Below are 22,808 nucleotides of genomic sequence, written 5' to 3'. Positions count from 1 at the left end.
AGAAGGATACCCTTTCGAGGACCTAAAGAGATATTAACTTAGACTTCAAAAAAAAAATTAAAATAAAAATATGGATCTTCTTAAGTATATTTTTTGATAAAATATTTTCAGGGATTAAATAAGATGTATTGTATTTTTAAAACATAATTTTAATAATTTTTAGGGATACTTCCCAAGGATTAAAAGAGATATAACGTGGACGTGTTGGAATATTTTTTAAGAGCCAAAGGATTTTCAAGGTTATTTTTCCAAGATCATAAGAAATATAAACGTAGATTAAAAAAAAAGTAGTAAAAAAGTAGCAAGGATTATTAAAATGTTTTAAGGATACTCCTTCAAGGATCAATAGGATTATAATCGTGGATTTTGTTTTAAACATATTTTTAAGGATCCTCTTTAAGAATTAAAAGATATATAAACTCGAATCAAAAAAATTGTTTTTCAAGGACTTTGATGATAAGGATTTACTTAAGATACTTTGGATTTTTCAAGAAAATTTTTGAATATCAGGCCTCTAAAAGTAAATTTTTCTGATTATTTTTGAAAGAACGAAACGTGGTATTTTTATGAAGGGATTTTTCTAAAGACAGTAAGAATACTTAACGCAGATGTTTGGGAGGACTTTATTTATTTTTTATCTTTTTTGACTACCAGGCCACTAAGATTGAATTTTTTAAAAATACCTTTTCAGAGCCATTGGAGTTGAGTTTTGGAATATTTTTTCAAAGAAAAATAAAACCAAACGTGGATTTTAAAAAATATTTGTCAAGGACATCTATGCAATAAACGTGGATTTTTAAAATATTTTTTCAAGGATAATAAATGTGTTTTTCAAGGAAAATAAACGTATTGTTCCAGGACAATAAATTAGTTTTTTTTTTAAGGACTATAAATGTTGTTTCTTTTAAGGACCATCAGACCACTAAAGTGTCTTTATTTAAACAGATTTTTATATATTAAACCTGTTCTTTAAACTTAGATTTTGTAAGAATTATTTTCAAGGATAATCAGGACTTTTAGCGTTAATGGTTAGGAATTGGAAGAAAATAGAATTTTTAAAAAATACCTTTTCAAGGATTATCAGAGCCATTAGAGTTGAGTTTTGGAATATTTTTTCAAAGAAAAATAAAACCAAACGCGGATTTTAAAAAATATTTTTCAAGGACATCTATGCAATAAACGTGTTTTTTTTTTTTAAATATTTTTTCAAAGACAAAAAATGTGTTTTTCAAGGAAAATAAACGTATTTTTTCCAGGACAATAAATGTTGTTTTTTAAGGACCATCAAGACCACTTAAGAGTCTTTATTTAAACATATTTTTATATATTAAACCTGTTCTTTGAACTTAGATTTTATTAGAATTATTTCCAAGGATAATCAGGACTTTTAGTGTTAATGGTTAGGAATTCGAAGAAAATAGAATTTTTAAAAAAATACCTTTTCAAGGATTATCAGAGCCATTAGAGTTGAGTTTTGGAATATTTTATCAAAGAAAAATAAAACCAAACGCGGATTTTAAAAAATATTTTTCAAGGACATCTATGGAAACTTGGATTTTTAAAATATTTTTTCAAGGACAAGAAATGTGTTTTTAAAGTAAAATAAACGTATTTTTTCCAGGACAATAAATGTGTTCTTTTTTAAGAACAATAAATGTTGTTTTTTTAAGGACCATCAGACCACTTAAGTGTCTTTATTTAAACATATTTTTATATATTAAACCTGTTCTTTAAACTTAGATTTTTTAAGAATTATTTCCAAGGATAATCAGGACTTTTAGCATAAATGGTTAGGAATTCGAAGAAAATAGGACATCTAGAAATATAAATATTTTTAAGGAAAATCCTTAGGTCCCGAATCTCTTTATAAGGATTTTAACAAGGACAATGAATATTTTAAGGACTTCTGGACCTTGGTTTTTTAGTTTTTTTTACCACTCCTTCTGGTACCTCCCCACAAAGGGTTAGAATTTAGAGTAGTCACGAAGCTCTAAAACGCGAAATTAGTATTCAATACATTTAAAAGTCATTTCATCTCAATATTTCTATCAACAGAAAATCTGGTTCAAAGAGGGAATATATCGGCCCACTTCTTCTGGTACCTTTCCCCGCAACGGGTCACAAATTTGAATAATTCTATCTCTGATAAAATGCGAAATAAGCATCCGATTCGCATCACAATTTCATCTCAATATTTGTATTAACACCAAATCTGATTTGGTCCACTCGTTTCGGTACCTCTCCTACAAAGGGTCAAAATTTTGAAACTCATAAAACCCGAAATTAACATCCGAATCCATTCAGCTTTGGTACAGCTCAATATTTCCATCAACGCAAGATCTGTTATAAAGATGGTAGAGGTCGCACCATTTCTTCTGGTACCACCTCCCCCACTTCGGGTCAAATTTTGGAATAATTATATGTCGCATAAAATGTGAAATAAGCATCCGATTTTTATCAAATTCTACACTTCTAAATCACATCATATAAACATCTGGCTGCAAAAACGACTGATACTTTTAACATGTTTAAATTAAATTTAAATTAAATTCTATGACTCATTTTAAAAAAAAAAAAAAGAAAAATTGTGTTTTTAAATATAATTTCCAAGGATTAGATTTTTTAATTAAATATTTTTTATAAAACATTTTTATAGAAATTTTATAAGATTTTGTAATTCTTAGTTAATTTGTGAATTTATTAATTAAATTATTAATTATTTTTTGTTTATCAATTTTTTATTGAATTTCCAAGAGTTCCAATGGAAAGTCTTTAAATTATATTGTATTTTTAAAATTTTATCAAGAATTTTTTTCTAGATTTATTAAGAAATATATTTTTGTAATTTTTTAAAATATTTTTTTTTTTTAATTGGAATTGAGGAATTTTTAAATAATATTAGTTTTCAATCGTGATTTTTTTTTTTTTTTTTTGGAATATGTTTTTAAACCACAATAGAATAATGGTTTTCGTAAAGTATACTATTTGGGGTCATAGATTTTTGAAAATTTATTTTCTAGAAAATTCGAAAAAAAAAATATTTATGAAAAAAAAGATTTATTTTTAAATTTTAAATAAACGAAATCGATTTTTATTCCAGGAATGGGATCAAGTATCTGCCTACAGTGGCCGCTCTATACCACGACCACGTGCCTATCCCATGGACGCTCAAGATGATATGCGTAGCCATTTTTCAGGAATGCCGGGAAAGCTGGCGAAACCCAGGTAAGTTGTGGAACAACAGTCTGATACAATATAGCACTACTGTTAAGCTTTCGTAGAATGCTTACGGTGGAGAGATTTTCAAATTATCTATTTATTTTCACTGTCATAATTTGTGTGTTTTTTATTAGTTTTAAATTATTATTTTTTTGTTTGTAATTATTATTTTATTTAAAAGTTTATTTTTTTGCTTTTTATATCATTTTTTGCCATACCACCATTATCACCACCCACCCAAAACAACAACAACAACAACATCATCATCACCCATTATGACCACACCAAAAACAACAACAACAACCAAAAACACCCCATCGACACACACATATTCGAAAATCGCCCAAACAGATCCATTGCTGATGGCCAATCGCAGCATAGCTTTTCAAATAATTCACATCGCGGCTATTTGGGCACCGCATTCCCATCGAATTTAGTCAATTCCCGACCTGAATTGCGGCAATCACGTCAGTCCCTCGCTGCCCCCTCGGAGAGAATGTCACGTGCCTCCTATGCCGGTTCGATACATGGCGGTGGTGGCGGAGGCGGTGTCGGTGTCGGGGGTGGTGGTCCCACCAGTGTGGCGTCTAGTACACGCCGTTCACGGCCGCGTTCTAGATCACGCGATCAATTGAATGCCACGCATATACATAATCATCGACCTGGAAGTCGGTAAGTAGGCTGACAATAACAACAGCAAAAACAGCAACAACAACAACAAAGCGTTACACTACATTAACCACTAACACTATTTTGTTCTTCATGCTCACCGACACACTCAAATACTCTCTTCAGACACATGAGTCACAAAACTCTCTGGTAATAGACCCACTTTTACACAAAACGGTACAAGATGGAAAACAGCAAAAGCAACAACAACAACGCCAAAACAAAATATCGACACCACAATTTAAGAAAGTAGACTTGCCGCGCTGCAGCATTCTGTCTAGCGTTGGAAGTTTTGAAATGCGTTTTGTTACTAACTTTTTTTTTGTTAACAAAAAATAAAAAATAAATTGGGAATTGGGTAGTGCATGTTGTTGTTGCCTGCTTGGTTGCATTCGTTTGCTCCAGTGACAATGAAATGGAATGACAACATGCAAAGGAACCCCCCGCCCCACTTCTCCTCATACAATTTCTTGGAAAATATTGCGTTTTCTTGGTGTTGGATTTAATGATGAGTTTTAGATTTTTTGTTTGATTTTTCTTGGGATTTTTTTGGAACACAGACACCTTATTTCACACACACACACACAAGCATAATTGTCAAGGGGAAAAAAATTCACACCACATGTCTTTATAAAATATTTAATTTGTTTGTCTTGCTGTGTTGAAATTCGTTTCAATTACTTAAAGCAAGAAATATTTAAAATATCCTATAACGCTATTTGTTGGGGGTATTGTAAGTTTGATTGGGCCAAAAAGTTTGTAACACTGAAAAATATAGGTGATAGGCCCACGTTGACTTTCTATCTCGCCGAGCCGAGTTGATCAAGCTATGTGTATCCGTCCGTCCGTATGTCCATGTTAATGTGATCGCAAAAGGAAGAAAACCTAATTTTGCAGTTGCTCTCTAGGTCACAATTTCGAGACGGAATTTCGCACGAGCTTAAAGTTTAGGTCAGGGTAGATGACTAGAATTTTGGATAGCCATGAGATAAAAGTTTGCGGGTAAAATTGACAATGTTAATTTTTTATACCTATCAGCACGGCAGAGAGCATAAATATAGGGCAAATGTCACCTGTCAAAAACCAAAATTTACCATTTTTGCAGGACAGTATCTCATTAAAAAAAAAAAAAAAAAAGAAATCGACCAAATCTGGTTTGGACCTATGGAGCTTTCCAATATATTATAGTGTTGTAGGATTTCAAATGGTCAGCTATAGCCTTTGCTTATTCGTTTTGTATTTGAGATATGTTTTTGAGAAGTTCTTGTGAGAAACAAGTTTCAAAGCATCAGGTTTTGCCGACAGATGTATACCCTCTGCCAATGTTCGATTATTTAAATATACTTTGATGTCTATTATGATTATTCAAATTGTTGACCTTCTATGGAGTAGGTTTCGTAAGGAATGGAACAAAATTGTCCATTTCGTATAGGACATAAATAAGTATCATATAAATATTGCGACGTGCCAGGTTAAGACTATATTGGTGACTTTCTTTACTTTATATGAGATAAGTGATAATTTTTAGACAATTTTAAAATGTACGTGAGGTACCACATATATATAGTCGACCGAAGTATTCCATTTTCATACTTTATCTAATGCAGATAAAAATATTGGTATTCCATTCAGACTTGACACATCTCAATACTTCCATTCAATGAACCTGAGATGAATATGGAGTTTACGATTTCTCATAAAATTGGATATAAATTTTCGATTTTCTTGTAATTTTGAAAATCGAACATTTATATCCAATTTTATGCGAAATCATAAATACCATATTCATCTCAGGTTCAACAGATCTTGTGTTGATGGAAGTATTGAGATGTGCCAAGTCAGAGTGGAATCGGATGTTACTTTCGCGTTTTATAAGCTCCATAGATATTCAAAATGTTGACCCTTTGTGGAGCAGGTACCAGAAGGAGTGGACTGATATATTCCATCTTCACACCAGATGGATGGAGGCAATCGGACTCTTACATCATATTTTATAAGAATTATAATTATTCAAAATTTTGGACCTTTGTGGGGGAGGTACTTAATGGAGTGAACCGATATTGTCCATTGCAGATATTAGGAATTGCAAAGTTAAAACAAAATCGGATTCTCCTTTCTCTTTCTGTGCAGTAAATTATTTTCTTTGAAAATTTTGACATTTTGTGTGAGAGGTACCAGAAGCAGTGGACCGATATTGCCCATCTCCGAAATCGATCTAAGTTTAATAATAATATTACGATGTGCCAAGTTCGGACTAAATCAGATACTCCCTTTGAGAGTTATCGTGCGCACCAGCCAGACAACAGACAGGCGGACCAACATCGCTAGATCGACTTCAAATGATCTGAAACGGATTTGGTCCAAAGAGACCTAGGGTCTAAAACCATTATTTCGATTAGGCAAGTTTTGGCCATATTAAATGATAAATGCCCTGTGTAGCCATATGGCTGTGGGAAGAGTAGAAAAGGATTATTTGGATCGAAAATTTTAATCCTTAAGCGAGTCACCAAAAGAGTCTTTAGACACATTGGCAGAATTGATGCAATTATTTCTTTGGTGACATGCAAAGAAATTTGATGGAGAATATTTTTGTCTTTAACGTCATCCTTCTAAAATGATGATTTCTTGAAAAAAAACCGAGGAAAATTTTATAAAAAAGAAGTCTTTTTTGGCTTTTTTTTTTGTTATTTTTTGTTATAGAATGAAAATAGAGATTTCGTTTTTGGAGTGGTGAAATTTGATGACGAATATTTTTGAAGTTGGATTACATCCTTCTGAAACGATTATATGTGGAAAAAAAGACAAAAAAAATTAACCAAAAAAACGGGGATATTTTGATGAAGGTGGTTGAGAAGAATTTTTTATGTCCAATGAGATCTAAAACTGAAACTTTTAATAAATAGAATTTTCAATTTTTAACTAAAAACAATAGCCTTTTAAAAATATTGTAAAGCGATATTAGATTTGAAAACGGAGGATTTTACATTTTTTTTTTTTTTTTTTTGAGAAAAAATCGTATTTTTGTTTTTTATTCTTTATCCATTAAAATTTATATTGAGGTCATCTCGATTTAATTTACTTGGAAATATTTGACATCCTTTAAAAAAATTTATTTTTTTCAAATTCAAAATTGTATTATTGATTCATTTTTGTCGAGCAAAACAATACCTGCTGTGACCTCCTCCACTGCGTATTAGTGTTGTCATAATGTATACGCCACCCCCAACTAAAACTCGTACACGGAAATTTTTCTCAATTTACATACAGTACATTATATTAAAATCTCATTACAACATCAACAACAATATTCGTTGAAAAAAATCACACACACACACAAAAACAAATTTCATTATAAACCAATATATGTTATTAGCATATCTCATGGATATCCACATAAAATTCACAGTCATACACTTTTACCAGCCAGTAGTTGTTATTACATGGGACAAATGTCATTAATATATTTATATAAACATATGTATGTGGGATTGTCATACACTCACACACATACATACTCAAATCATTTGTATTCATGGAGTAAAGAGAAATATATTCCCAATTATTTTCAATATATATGTGTGTGTGGTAGTTCATATGATGTTATATTGGGATATATGGTAGTTTTGTAGTCTCATCCATTTTACCCGTATGGATGTAGTTGGGTCTTAGTCTTATGGCGGCTTTCTGTAGAAGCATTTAGACATACTTCGTCCACTTGGATAATGATTTCAAATTTAAAATTTTAATTCTTTTAGATATGGCTACTAATGGAATTACCACAAATTGTTAATGTTTTCTATTAAATATTCTACGAGAAATTGCACGTTGATTGACTCCTCCATAAGTTATTAGATTTTTTTCCTGCAAACAAATGAGAAAACATGCCAAAAAAACACCCACACATATACCAAAACTAGTTTGTGTAAGTACAACAAGGAAGAAAAATACGGATTTTTAATGGAAAATAAATTTGAAATTATAAAATTGAATACAAATGTCAATTTCTTGACCAAGCCAGTAAAATCAATTTAAAGAAAAATATTTCGAAAACAAGTACGAAATAGCAAGGACTCCCAAAGCTGTAATTGTGATATATTATAATTTCGTTTGAAGGTCGGATGGAATCAAAATTTCTATTTTTTTTTAAGAATTTTCAAAGTCAAAATTTGGAGTTTTTGAATATAATTGTTTCAATGGCTATAAGAGCAACGTTCGAGGATTTTTTCAAATATATTTTTTTTCAGAGACAGAAAAACCTACAAATGTTTTTTTTTTTTTTTCAAATATATTTTTCAAGGACTATAATAGTTTTAAACGTGGATTTTTTAACAATATTTTTGAAGGTCCAAAATTTGAATTTTTTAAAAATATTTTTGAAGGATCAAAAGGTGGTTTTTTTTTGAGAAATATTTTTGAATTACCAAAACTTGGATTTTCTAAAAATATTTTTCAAGGACCAAAATTTGGATTTTTGTAAAAAAATTTTAAAAGACCAAAACGTGGATTTTTTAAAAATATTTTTGAAGGACCAAAAGGTTCAGTTTTTTGAAAAATATTTTTGAATGACCAAAACGTGGATTTTTTAATAATATTTTTGAAAGACCAAAACGTGGATTTTTTTAAAATATTTTTGAAAGACCAAAACGTGGATTTTTTTAAAATATTTTTGAAGGACCAAAAGTTGGAGTTTTTTGAAAAATATTTTCCAAGGACCCAAACGTAGATTTTTTAAAAATATTTTCCAAGGACCAAAACATGGATTTTTTAAAAATATATTTCAAGGACCAAAACGTGGATTTTCTAAAAATATTTTTCAAGGACCAAAATGTGGATTTTTTTTGAAATATTTTTCAAGGACCAAAATGTGGATTTTTTTTTTTTTTTGAAATATTTTTGAAGGACAAAAAAACACGTTTTTGTTTTTTTTTTTTTTTGAAATATTTTTGAAGTACAAAAACGTGGATTTTTTTTCACCCGGTTTTTTCACACGGTTTTTCTGCATTTGTTTGTAAAAGGCAAGAGGAAACGAGATAGACCCATAAAGAAAAAATCACATTCTGAGTCGATTTATGTATGTCCGTCCGTCTGCTGTCCATGTATTTTTGTAAACAAAGTACATGTGGCATTTATTGCCCGATCCAGATGAAATTTTGCACAAGTCATTTGTTTGAACCAAGGGCGAACCCCATTGAAATTGGATATAATCGGTCAAAATTGAGATATAGTTCCCATATATATCTTCGTCCGCTTTGCCCAATAGTATGGAATTTTGCATATACGACCAAATTAAGCCCAGAAATAAATATGCCAAATTTTATCGAAATCGGTTCAGATATAGCTATAGCTCCCATACATATATTCTTTGTCCTCCGCAACCGTAATATGCACTCTGTAACAACGATATTTGGGGAAAAATATCAAATACAGCACATAAATACCTTTCCCAAATTTATCAAGATCGGTTCAGATTTGGATATAGCTCTCATATATATACTCGTCCGATTTGCTATGAAGATGGAATATATCGGACTACTCTTTTTAGTACCTATGAAATGCTAAATAAGCACTCGGTTCTCTCCTTCTGGGACCGCCCACAAAAAGGGATCAAAATTTTGAATAAACCAAACGCTCACAAAAATGCGAAATAAGACTCCGATTCCTTAAGAGTTTCTCACACTTCTATTTTTACTAACGCGGAATCTGGTGTGAAGATCATAAATATCTGCTCACCACACCACTACCATATCTCAATTCCAGATACCAACAGAGACCTCAGTATCAAATTTTGAGAATTTCAGCTCTATTTCTTCACTCAATTACAAATCAAGTACTATTTAGTCCTTTTTGTACAAATCTAGGAATCATTTATAAACCATAACTAAATATCAAACACAAATACCACAAAAGACCTCAGTATCAAATTTGGGGATTTCGGCTCTATGCCTTCATCCAATACCAATTTTTTTTACAAATTTCCAAAACCAACTCCATATCTCAATTCTAGGTACCAACAGTAACCCAAATATCAAATTCCTGAATTTTATAGTTATCCTTTCAACCATGACCATTTAGTACTTTTCGTACAAATACAGTTCACATTTCTAAAAACCACCATCATATCTCCAATTCGGATACCAACAGGGACCTCAATAACAAATTTCAGCTCTATCTCTTCATCCAATACCATTTACAGTATCATTCAGTTCTATTAGTACAATTATAGTACACATTTTGGCCAAGCTACCCATGAACGGTGACCCTAATACCAATATTCAGATTACAAGCACTAGTTCTTCGCCTAATACCAAATTGTGCCAAATATAGTACTATTAAGTACTTTTTGTGCAATTGTAGTACAATTTTCCAAAGCCACCTCCACATCTCAATCCCCAGACCCTAATATCCAATATCAGGAATTCAGCTATCAGCTACTACCCAATACCAAAAAAAGTACCATTCAGTACTTTTCGTACTATTCTAGTACACATCAATATCAAATTTTAAGATTTCAGCCGTATCTCTTCACCTAATACTAAATTTAGTACCATTCAGTACTTGTGCACTTGTAGTACACGTTTCCAAAGTCACCTCTTTATCACTGATCTACTACCAACAGGGACCCAAATACAAAATTTCAAAATTCCAGTTTCATCCGTTCGCCCTAAACCAAACTGTTCCAAAATTAGTACCATTTGGTACAGTATCGTACACATTCTCAAAACCACCTTTTTATTTATCAAACTTAGTTTCCAACCTTGGTTCTCATATCAATTTTCAAGTTCTTAGCTTTATTCGTGTACATAGTACCAAATGGCACCATTTTAGTGTTTATCAATCCTGCAATCTAATAGTGACTCTCATTTCAAATTTCCGAATTCTAGCTCATACCCTTTTAGTACGAATTTCCAAAAACCAAGCCTATGCACCAAGACTGAACCTCGTACAAGACTGAACCAGCTGTTCCGTCTGGGCGTTGATTCTCTGTCAATCAGATATTTCACTACTCTTTTATAGATAAACGTACATGGCTGAGGGTATGCATCTTTCGGCAAAACCGATTGATAATTTTTAACTTATTTTTAATTTTAGTCGTGGATTTGATAAAAAAAATAATAGTTCAATGGCTGATTGTGCATTTTTTAGGAAAATAATTTTTAAGGACTATCAGAGAGCGACTGTATTTTTCTGGGGTTTTCACAAGCAATCCTGGATTTTTTTTTCAAAAATTGAATAGTTTCAGTTTTTACAATTTCTATTTTTTCTTCAAATTTCTTTAATTACCCCTAACCCCTTACTTTTATTTTTTTAAAAATTTTTTGTCTTTTTTTCTAAATACTACTAATTTCTTAATTTTTTCCAAAAAAAAAATACTAAAAAAAAAATCAAAAAAATATTTTCTTTGGATTTGCAATTAATGTCGATTTGCCTTTTCCACAGATACTCCACCGCCGGCTCAACCCACACCCTCAACAATTATTGCGACACATCGGATAATTGGACCGATCACGATATGGACATCTATATGGCTAGAAATCCAACGACACGCAATGGTCTGGTGCCATTATGAGGGCGGGTTATGCTTTCCTGATATTTCGATGTTGTATTAAATTTAGATGAGCTTTTCTGACAGTACGTTACGCCTAATCGTCATTTGCAGCGGCAGCAGAGACAGCAACAACAACAACAGCAAAGACGTTTGATCAAATGTTCAGGTGCTGGTGGTGCTGCTGCAAATCGTGGCGATCAGGTGTATGATTTGAATATGCAACAACAACAACACTACCATTATTATTATCACCAACAACAACGACAACAACAGCCATATCATCAACATGAACGTTTGCGACAAAATTCCCCAACAATATCCACAACAACAACAACAACGACGTCAACTACAACAACAGCATCAACCTATCCCCGTTGTACCTCACCGCCCGATGTAGTGCCAAGACCACAAAATGTTCAACAAAAACAGGCAACGCCCTCCACCATACCCGAGGAGTATGAAACGAATGGTATTGTTGTTGAAAACTATTTCAATGAGTACGAACGTCAGGAAATTGTCCATCATCCAGTTAAGCGGAAGTCCAAATCCACAGCAACAACAGCAGCAGTAGCAGCAACAACAACGGCAGTAGCTGATGTTGCAACACCACCTTTGGCATCCTTGTGTTCGATTATCATTAACCAAACCACCGGCAACGACACTTCAACAAGTTCCGCCACAAATCCGGCCATGTCACCACGTGGTTTCAAACATCCAACGCCAATATTCACGGTGACAACAACAACACCAGCACCACCAACGCCATTGTCGTTGCCCGGTGAGAGGGGTGTTACATATCAGCTGCCCGTGTCAACAGCTCAACAACTAATTTATCAACAACATCAGCAACAATTTAAAGAACAAAAATCACAACAACAACAATTGAACGAATCAACGATTAAGTCTAATATTAATTATAAAAAAACAACAAAAAATGCAAATAATAATTTTAGCAATAACAACAATAACGATAGCAATAACAAACTTAGTAATAGTCAAACTTTCAAGGAGAAGTCCTTCGCTTCGTCCTCCTCTACAACTATGTCTTTAGGTAGTTCGAATCCATCATCCTCATCATCGACAACAACAACAACTTCCATGGCATCTTTACAGCTAAACACAGATGATGGAAATTATAGCACAGACTAGTTTTGGTAAAGAAAAAAATTCAAAAAAAAAAATTTTTTTTAATTTAAATTTTTTTTAATTGTCATAAAACTTACAACGAAATTATTTTTTATATTTTTTTTGAAATTTTTTTTTTTTTTCTTAAATTGTATTATTTTTTTAATTTTCTTTAAAAACTTCAAATGATTTCCAACAGCCACCTTCTTCATTATCAAATGAACTACAAAAAAATATATGTGGCTGTTTGAAATTATTTGGACAAATTTCTCCCTTTTGTAACTAAAAAAAATTGAAATTAAAAATTAATGTTTTTAAAAAAATTGTATTTTAAACTAACTACGGCTCAAATCTAACCATCTTTTTTCAATAGCTTTTTATATATTATAATTGTAAGTTAAAATATAACGGTGCAATTTGTATTTCTTTTTTTTAATTTTTTGATTTGTACAAAATAATTTTTCCTTTAATTCAAAATACCACATCAGGTTCTTAAATTTCGACTAATTTCTTAATTTTTATTAATCTTTATATACTCCTAATTTTTTGTTCATTTAGTATCTGTGTATAAAATTTAATAATTATTTTTAAAAATATAATAAATTAAGCATATATTTTCATTTATTATATACAATAATTTTGTTTGTTTTATTTATTTGTTTTTTTTTTCTGGCTTCTCAATATTAAATTTTGAAACGATGAATCAATGGGGATATTTTTAAATGGCAAATGTAAGAAACTTGAATTTTTCCTATTTGATTTTTTTTCGAATTCGTACCAAAGTGCCTCCTTTTGGTTAACAGTATTATGCAGCTAAAATGGTGTACTCTTGTAGCAGGAATATTCAAATAAATGCACAGAAATTTACTTAAATTTATTAGGATCTAAAATTCTGCTTCTACTAAAAGTACTAAACATTGCACTAATAGAGCTAGAATTCTTAAATTCAGAATTAAGGTTGGGTACACCTGTTTGTGTGAAAATTCAACCCCATAATCGGTACTAAAAATATGCAAATGTGCGAAGATTTAGGACCACTTCTAGAAATTCGTACCCAAGTTTTAAAAACTGTTTTTGGAGCTTAAATTACCTGCTAAAAGTTTAAAAAGTTTTAAAGTTACTAAAACGCACCATATATTGTACATCCGACTTAAAAAATTAAAAAAAAAATCTAAAATTAAATTTTAAGAATATTCAAATATTTTTCTGCTAGTAGAGGTAAAATTCTGAAATGTGGTACTAAATGGAAAAAATTTACTAAAAGTTCCTAGGATCTTAAATTCTACTTAGTACTAAAAAATACTAAATATCGTACTGACAGACCTAAAATTCGTAAATTTGAACTAAGGGTTGGTTAATATTTTTGTGTAAATTTCGACCTTTAGATCTTTACAACAGATCTTGTGTTGATAGTAATATTGGTGTGCCAAATCTGAATGAAATCGGATGTTAATTTCATGTTTTATGAGTTTCATGGATATTCAAAATTTTGACTTTTTGCGGGGTAGGTACCAGAAAAAGTGGGTCGATATATTCTACCTTCACACCAGACCGTAGGTTAATAACAATAGGATTCTTACATTACATTTTATAAGATTTATAAATATTCAAAATGTTGACCCTTTGTGGGGGAGGTACTTAATGGAGGCGACCGATATTGTCCATTTTCGCACCGGAACTAGCTGTGATGCAAATATTAGGATTTGCAAAGTTGGAGCCAAATCGGATTATCCTTTCTTTGTCTGTGCACTAAAATATTTATTTTGACGATTGCGATCTTTTGTAGGGGAGGTACTAGAAGTAGTGGACCGATATTGCCCATCTCCGAACTCGATCTAAGTTTGCCAATAATATTACGATATACCAAATTTGGATCAAATCGGATACTCCCTTCGAGAGTTGTCGTGCTCACCAGCCAGACAGACAGGCAGATGGACGGATGGACATCGCTAGATCGACTCCAAATGTCCTGAAACGGATTTGGTCCAAAGAGACCTAGGGTCTACAACCACTATTTCGATAAGGCACATTTTGACCTTATCAAATGATATGACTGAGAATATAAAAAGGTACCAAATGTACTAAAATAATTGTAAAATTTGGCAGGATTACCTCTTCTGATGTAAAGGATAGAGAAATTCAAGTTTTATGTAAATTCGTACTAAAAGTCCTTGAAGTTTCGCATGCAGATCTATTTTGGTATAAGGCATAAAATAGTGAAGTTTTCTAAAAATTCGTAAAAAATATTCTACTAAGGAAGCCAAAATTTGGAAATTGGTGTTAAAAAGCTACCAAAAGTATTAAATGCGAAAAAGTTCAGTTTAAATTTTAAAATTTGGCAAGGGGCGAACGAAGGTAACATATGTACATATGTGACCTTTTGTGTGGGGCGGTACAAGAAGGTGTGTGCCAATATTCTCCATTTTCGCCCTATACCTAAATCTTATATAAATATTACGGAGTGCCGAATTTGAACTATTTAAAAATTTATTATGTTTGCAACATTTTTAGCTTTTTTGGGAGAGTTACCGATAACTCCCATCTCCACAATTCTGGGTTTGATAAAAAGTATTACAACGTACCAAGTTCGAACCAAATCGCAATCTAGACGGACAAATGAACGGACGGAGGAAACAAATTTCGTAAATCCGATGTGACACAATTTAGAAGCATCAAATGTTAAAGATCCTCTTTAGCCAAAATACTGAATGTATAAACAATAGGGAAGAATATGGGTTTCGGCTACGATAATTAAAATTTGTGACGTATATATATATCGGAAACACACTACAAAAACAATGTGGATAAAAGTTACGATTGTATGTCAATTATTACGATTACTTCAAGAATTATGGGTCACGTCAAGCCTAAGATATGCATAATAATTCTCTCTCTATTCTAAAAATGAATTTTTGGAGCTATTAAACGTTACGTAAGTTCCCTGCAACGTATACGTTACGGCAACATTCATACGTACCACATAACCACCAAATATCTATCTCCTCTATTTCACGCATAGTACTTTTCTCATTATTTTTCGTAACTTTTTGACATTGCCCATTTATTATTTGAGTGCAAGAGTTTTTTTTTTGCCACAACTTTTAACAATTATTTAAAAGTTTTCATTCCACACATTTCTTTTGCTTAATTTTCAAAATTTATCTTCGTTTAACTCTTGAATAGTTTCAACAAAATGAGTTTTTGCGATTTATTCAACAATTATGCGTTGCATTGTGAGAATGTTGCAATTCCCATGCAAACATTTGGAATGTAATTATAAAATGGGGAAAGGAAAAAAATGGTTGAAGATGATAATGGCGAAAAAAGAAATAAATTGTTTGTAAGTTTGTGGCTAGGCGATAATTTTTTTAAATTGCATTTTGGGCTTACATCGCTAATGTGGGACTAGGGGCAGATCCCAGGCAGGCATTATTATATAGGTTTTTTTTTTTTGTAGTGGACTATTTATAAGGCATTTCAATTAATATTCATTTTTTTTTTCTTAAAAAAGTTGATATATATTTATTACAACTTCAGTTATCATTCTTAATCTCATCACATTTTTTTATTTTTTTTTTTTAAAGAAAGAATTCAAATAAATTTATTACAACTTCTTCTCTTTGCCACATCACAAAATAAAAGAGAAATTACCAAAAACATTCCCAAACTCACATTTTTCTCTTCTCTCTCTCTCTCTCTTTCCCTCAACCACCATTGAGTATTTTTTCTCGCCTTTGATGTATAATGTGGCCGTTGTGGCCAATGTTGTTGATGTCCATTGTAAGTGTCCATTCGTAAATTGTTTTCTAAATTGCACCACATTAATTTCTATAGAACACTGCCGCTAGCAAACGAAGCAAAACAAAAACAAAAAACGGCAAAGAGCAAAAATAAGTTTGTCTCTCCCAAAAACAAACGACCACACTACATTTTTATTTGTAAACAAAGTTTTAATAGTTCTTCTGCTTCGCTGTCTGTGCATATAGTCTGAGTGGGGAGGGTGGGGGTAAAAATCAGCCTAATTGAAACTTATATCAGTTGCTAAGTAACTTTGTGATTTAATCCAAATTGTAGACACTCAATTAAGAGCTTTTTGGTATATTAAAGAAAAAAAGTAATAGATTTTGATTATCTTCGTTTTTTTGGAGATAATTGTGTCGTCCAACAAAGCGGATTGAAATTAAACCTTAAATTACACGACTAAAGAAGAAACAAGTGAAAAAGGAGAGACTTTCGGTCGCGCCGAGCTTTTAATACCCTTCACCTTTTTAAATGATCTTTAAAAATTTCCAAAAAAAAATCCGTCGAAAATACTGCTCATCGGAAACCCGTTTATAGGGGCTTTACGAGAACGTGGTCCTATATGAGTAAATTTTGTCAAATTATGCACAGATCAGTCTGTTGTCTGCAGGAAGGTCAGGTTCGAAAATGGGCTATATCGGACCTCGATATTGTATAACCCCCATATAACGGTAACCCCGTTATTCGGAATTTTCCACACCAGGTATTCCTTCTGAGTGCTTTACCCCTAAGAAGAGTATTGTCTATATAGGTCCACGATATTGTATATCCCCCTATAACGGTACCCCCGATATTCGGTATTTTAATAATTTTTGCCACATTTTTCAATGGAATTGTTTCAAAATCCACACAAGGAGTTCCTTTTGGGTACTTTACCCCCCGGAAGAGAATTGTCTATATATTGTCCACGATACCGTATTTTCATAATTTGAACGACATTTTTATCAGAATTGTTTCAAATTTTGCATTTAAAGTTTGTAATAAAAGAATTGCGTATGCAAGCCCGATTACTTCAAAAACAATGACCTAGGCTTACGCAAAGCCCAAAAAAATGTACTTATAATATTATTTATTCCCCCTGCAACGTATACGTTACGGCAAAATTCATTCGCACCACATATTCGTATAGCCCCCATGTAACTGTACCTCCCAAAATGTTAATGATTTTAGCTACATTTTTCACTTTGTTGTTTAAATTTTCGCATTTAGCGTTCGTAATGGGAACTACAGTCCATGACAGAAAATTGTCTATGCAGATCCAGGTGTTCGAATAGATCAGTATCTCCCTATATTCGGCATTTTGATGATTTTAGGTACAATATTCACCAAAATTGTTTGAAGTTCCTTATAGGTACTACAGCCTGTGATAGAAAATTGTTCATGAGGTCCAGTTCTTCGTATAGCCCCGATATAACGGTACCTACAATATTTACCAGACTTTTTTTATGTTTCGTATTTGAATATTGTAACGTCTTATGGCAAAAGTTCCCTATGCTGTTCCACGTCTTCGTATAGACCCCAATATAACAGCTATATTCGGAATTTTTAAGATTTTAACAGAATTTTTAAGGGATTTTATTTTTGTGAAAATTTCCAAACGTTGGTGGGTATTCAAAGTTCGGCCCAACCGAACTTACTTTTATACTTGTATTTTTTTCGAGGAGTTCAACTACTCATTGATATTTTGAAATGTGAAATTACTGTTGATTTCGTTGGAAATTATAGTCGGAACTTTATAAATACTGAAAATCAGGTGATACCATCAAATATCTGACTATAGTAAAAGGGGACCAAGTTCGATTTTTTTGCGAGGAGTAGATCTACTAAATGAGAAGCCGAAATGTCAAATTATAGTTGATTTGTTTAGAAATTTGGATCAAAATCTTCAAAATATAGAAAAGCAAAAAGGACCGTCTATGGAGGGGAGGCTATACCAATAATTGTGCCTACGTTGAATGGTATTTGCCGTTGGTTAAACTACTCATAGAGAATGCGAAATATGAAATTACAACTTGTTTTGTTGGAAATTGGGGGCGATATCTTCAGAATACTGAAAATTACGAGGTACTCTTGTATGGGAACTATACCAAAAAAAAAGTGGAACTGCATTGAATATTTTTTCGAGGAGTTAAAGTGTTCAACGTGGATCTGCATTATCAAATAACAAAAGCTCATTTGATTAGAAAATGAAAACAAAACCTTTAAAATATCAAAAATCAAGAAATATGGGGGCTACACCAAAAAGTAGACCTATTTTGGGACAATCCGAAAATCTATAGGGAGTCATACCAAAAAAAGGACTTACGTAGAATATTTTTTGCTGGTAGTCCATTTACTAAATGAGAACTCGAAAATCAGGAGGAAAATCTACATGGAATAATTTTGACGAGGAGTTAAACTACTCACTGCAAATCCGAATTTGGTTGGGGTCGAGAACTTCGGAACACCAAAAATGAGGAGGTACCATTATATTGCGGGTTATAACAATAAGTAAATTGCCTAGAACCTGAAATGCTAAATTCCAACTAATTTGATAAAAATTCAATTTTAAATACTTTGAAATACTTTGATTCCAAATTTATTGTTACAGGAAGAGTCTACCACTTAGTGAACATGTATTTCGCATATTTCTTTGCGAAGAAACTAATATATTTAATAAAAATTTATTTGCAACTGCTAATTACAAGTAATTTTACCCTAATACCAATGATCCTAGATATCATAGTTGACAGGCCAAATTTTAGAACTTTTTGCAAAAGATTTCAACAGACTGGCAGTTGAAGCTTGTTGAATCGAACAACATGATTCTGATAATCTAAATTATATATGCTTGATGGAGTCTCCCAAGAATTTTTCGAGGAGTTAGAAATGGAAGAACAAAATTGAAATACTCTACATTTAAATGTGGAGTCTATAAAAACATAGTTGTAGAGAAGAACTTGACTTCTCCAGGTCAAAGAGAAAAATTAAAATTCTTTAAAAAATTAAGATTAAAACGTAAAAAAAAAAAAAACTAATAATATAAAAATTAAAAACTACATAATCTTAAGTCTATGGTTTGAAATGCTTCCAAAAAGTTTTAAGTTTTACAAAACATCACGTGTTAAGTTTTGCTGTACAAAAAAAAGAAAAACAAGAGGTTTCATTGTAAATAGTCATTGGTGTAGATAGGCTTTTGTTGAGCGTGGCTCCTGTTATCACAGCTAACAAATTTTAAACCAAAAATCAAATAAAATTCAAATTATTTAAAAACCAAAAAAATCGAAGGGTATAATACATTCAGGGTGAGATAAAAAAGATCTGCAACAAAGTCAAACGCCATAATTTTTACATTTTTTTTAATTTTATGGAATGAAAGCAAAAAATATCGGAAATAGCATCAAATTTTAGAATAAGTTTAGATTTGTTCGAATTGGTCACCTTTGGCACAAATTATGCCAAACAGCCAATGAAGCCGTCATACGCTGCCCAAATGTTGCTCTGCGGTATTTTGGCCCATTTCCGGCGAAGCGCTTGCTTGAGTTGATCGACACTTTGGTATTTTTTAGTACCAACCTTGCTCTCCAAAATACTCCAGACACATTGGTCCAACGGATTGGTATCCAGAGATTTTGGTGACCATTGTGTGTTGGAAATAAAGCGAGCAACTTCATTTGCTGTGCTGTGTGCTGATTGCGATGGTGCTAGGTCCTGTTGGACCTAGGTCTGCGGCCAAAATGTTTGCGTGCCCAAGGCTTTAATACACCCTCCAGAATATTTTCGCAATAATATTCGGCGTTTATTCTGATGCCACGGTCGATTAATACGAGCGGAGAGCGACCATCGGCTGTTATGGTGGCCTACACCATAACCATGGCCGGCGCTTGAGTTTTTATGGCCAACCGAAGGTGCACATTTTCAGCTGACCTCTTTGGCAAGTAAACACGATCAGTTTGTTTGTTTACAAACTGCTGGACAACGAATGTTTTCTCATCGGTTAAAACCAAATTCGGTAGTTCACCACTTTCGGCCAAGCGAAGCAACTCTTTATTTAGCTCTTTTGAGTCTATTTTCTTTCTGTTGCGGTGTAAGTTCTTGTACTTTTTGGAATTTCAATGGCTTTACCTCGAGCTCATTTTTTAATATTTGCCGAATGAAATATTGCGATATGTTCAGCCCACGAGTGATTTTTCGGTCTTTCCAACGCTGGTTTCGATCAAGTCGTTTCTTCCGTTTTCCAAACATTTCTGGTGATGTTGCTGTTTTCTTCCGTTCACTTCCTTGACATCGGGCTACGCTACCAGTATCACGGTAACGAGCAATGGTACGAGACACAAAAGATTTATTCACATTTAAATGCTGGAGTGTTCTAATGATAGCCACTTGCGGTTTTCCAGCCAAATATAAGGAAATCACACCATCACGCTTGAATTCCATCACGAATAACTTTTTTCTGGAAAATTCTCACCAAAATGCTTTTGTACGCTTGTAAACAATATAATGAGCTTTCACTGGAATAATTTTAAAAGCTGTCGGACGAGTGGCTTAGAGATGCAGTTTTTTCATCTCACTTTGTCACTGGAATAATTTTAACAGCTGTCGGACCAGTGTCTTGGAAATGACAGCAGTCTGAAGTTAGTTGCAGTTTTTTCATCTCACCCCATATATAAGGCCTGGGGCTGGATTTTTCTTCCGTGAAAATATGAAATGAAAAATATGTCCATTGTGACATCTTCATTTGATTTTTCTTTCCTTTATAAAAGTTTTCATTTCACATTTTTTAAGCAACGAGAATTGAGGCCCTTGGTCTCAGTTCTTGTTCTATGAAAATTAAAAATGAAAATGTTTATAGAGAAAAAAATGTGGAATGGAAAATCGTATAAAGAAAATATGTTTCATTTCATATTTTTCATAGAACAAGAATCTAGTCCCCGGTCTTAATTTTTAACTTTACAACTCATTTTTACACGCACCCACAAATTTCCAATTAATTTGCTGATTATTAAACAATGGAAAATGATCATTTAAAAAAAAATACTAAAAACTTTGTACACATGTAAATCTGAAGTATATATACAGACACTTGTATAATTTATATATATAAAAAATAAACTATAAAAAAAATATACATTACAAAATAAAAAAAAACAAACTATACTTATACACAAAACAATTGATAAGATAATATCAAACACAGTTGACAGTTAACAATATTTAATATCATGACACAAACAAAGTGGCAAAAAAACATCAACAACAGAGACTGGAATTAACCAAAACAAAAAAATAACAACAACAATGAAATAAAATAAAATCTCTACAGACAAAATAAATATGAAAAGAATTCCAATTAACAAATCTACATTTTATGAGTGTCATTGATATTAAATGCAAACATTAGATTTAGATAAATAAATATAGAGATTTATATAATACATAAATATAAATAATTAAAAAATTGAAAAAAAAATAAATTTTAATCTATTAGTAACATATGGCAATGTAGTAACTAAAATAGTTATAGAATTGAGATAATGTATGGTAGGAATAAAACATTAGATAAGAAATAACATTTAGAAAAAATAAGTGTTAAACACAAAACGATACATTTTAATTTAGCATAAATAACAAAAATTAAAAAAAAAATAATATTAAATAGTCTTTAAAGTAGTAAAATAGCAAGAGGGAGCAATTAAATTAAAAATTAATTAAACATATAAATATGGAAATAAATATAGTTACAATTTCACATATACTATAATAAAAAAATATATACTATTTTCAATTGCATTTTATAATACCTTTTCGATGCTGGCTGTTGGCCCTTAATACTGTCTCTAACCAAAAAAATATATAATTTTGAGTATCCAAAACCTTCGTTAGGTATCCAACGACGATTGCTTTAGTAATACTCTGGAAAAAATCTGAAGCTGTGTTAATAAATGTTTTTTGAAAATAATATTTAAAAACAAGTAAAAAAGGTGTAAATTCGGCCGGACCGATCTCCACGATTTGAAACGAATTTAGAAATTAAAAAAAAATAAAATCCGTGAAAAAATCTGTTAAAATCTTAAAAATACTGAATTTAGCCGTTATATTAGGGTCTATACGACGACGTGGACCTGCATAGGCAACTTTTGTCATAAATAATTATAATATTCAAATATGAAACTTGCATAAAAAAAATTCGGTGAATATGTAGCTAAAATAATCAAAAACAGAATACAGGGTGGTACCGTTATATGGACGTGGACCTGCACAGACAATTGTCTGTCATAGGCTGTAGTATCCATTGCGAACTTCAAACACAAAATTTGAAGCAATTCCGGTGAATAAAGTCGCTGAAATCATCAAAATACTGAATATCGGGAGGTACCGTTATATGGGGGGTATACGAAGACGTGGACCTGCATAGACAATTTTCAGTCTTAGGCTGTAACATCCGTTGCGAACTTCAAATACCAAATTT

At 31.9% G+C, this 22,808-nt stretch overlaps 2 protein-coding genes across 5 annotated transcripts in view; one reads left to right on the top strand and one right to left on the bottom strand.

The window, feature by feature from the left end:
• LOC101896747 (leucine-rich repeat and fibronectin type-III domain-containing protein 3) overlaps positions 1-11,471 on the top strand; it is a 399,938-nt gene extending 388,467 nt beyond the window's left edge. Inside the window, exons 12-15 of one of the 4 annotated variants that reach the window (XR_009342463.1) lie at positions 3,101-3,225; positions 3,571-3,891; positions 7,644-7,810; positions 11,326-11,466. Coding sequence is in view for 2 of the 4 variants with exons in the window: in XM_059123970.1 (XP_058979953.1) it covers positions 3,101-3,225; positions 3,571-3,891; positions 11,326-11,455 (576 nt within the window). In the remaining 2 variants the exon portion in view is untranslated. Of the gene's footprint in view, positions 1-3,100; positions 3,226-3,570; positions 3,892-7,643; positions 7,811-11,325 lie in introns of all 4 variants that reach the window. The other 3 variants (XR_009342464.1, XM_059123970.1, XM_059123971.1) reach the window with 3 other exon arrangements.
• LOC101893694 (rab3 GTPase-activating protein catalytic subunit) overlaps positions 1-22,808 on the bottom strand; it is an 80,872-nt gene that overhangs the window by 49,739 nt on the left and 8,325 nt on the right. The gene's annotated exons all lie outside the window — the stretch shown is intronic.

This window comes from Musca domestica, unplaced genomic scaffold (genome assembly GCF_030504385.1).
Source record: "Musca domestica strain aabys unplaced genomic scaffold, Musca_domestica.polishedcontigs.V.1.1 26, whole genome shotgun sequence".
In the NCBI taxonomy this organism is placed as follows: Eukaryota; Metazoa; Arthropoda; class Insecta; order Diptera; family Muscidae; genus Musca; species Musca domestica.
The sequence above is the reverse complement of the archived record's forward strand: the minus strand, read 5'-3'. Positions and strand labels throughout refer to the sequence as shown.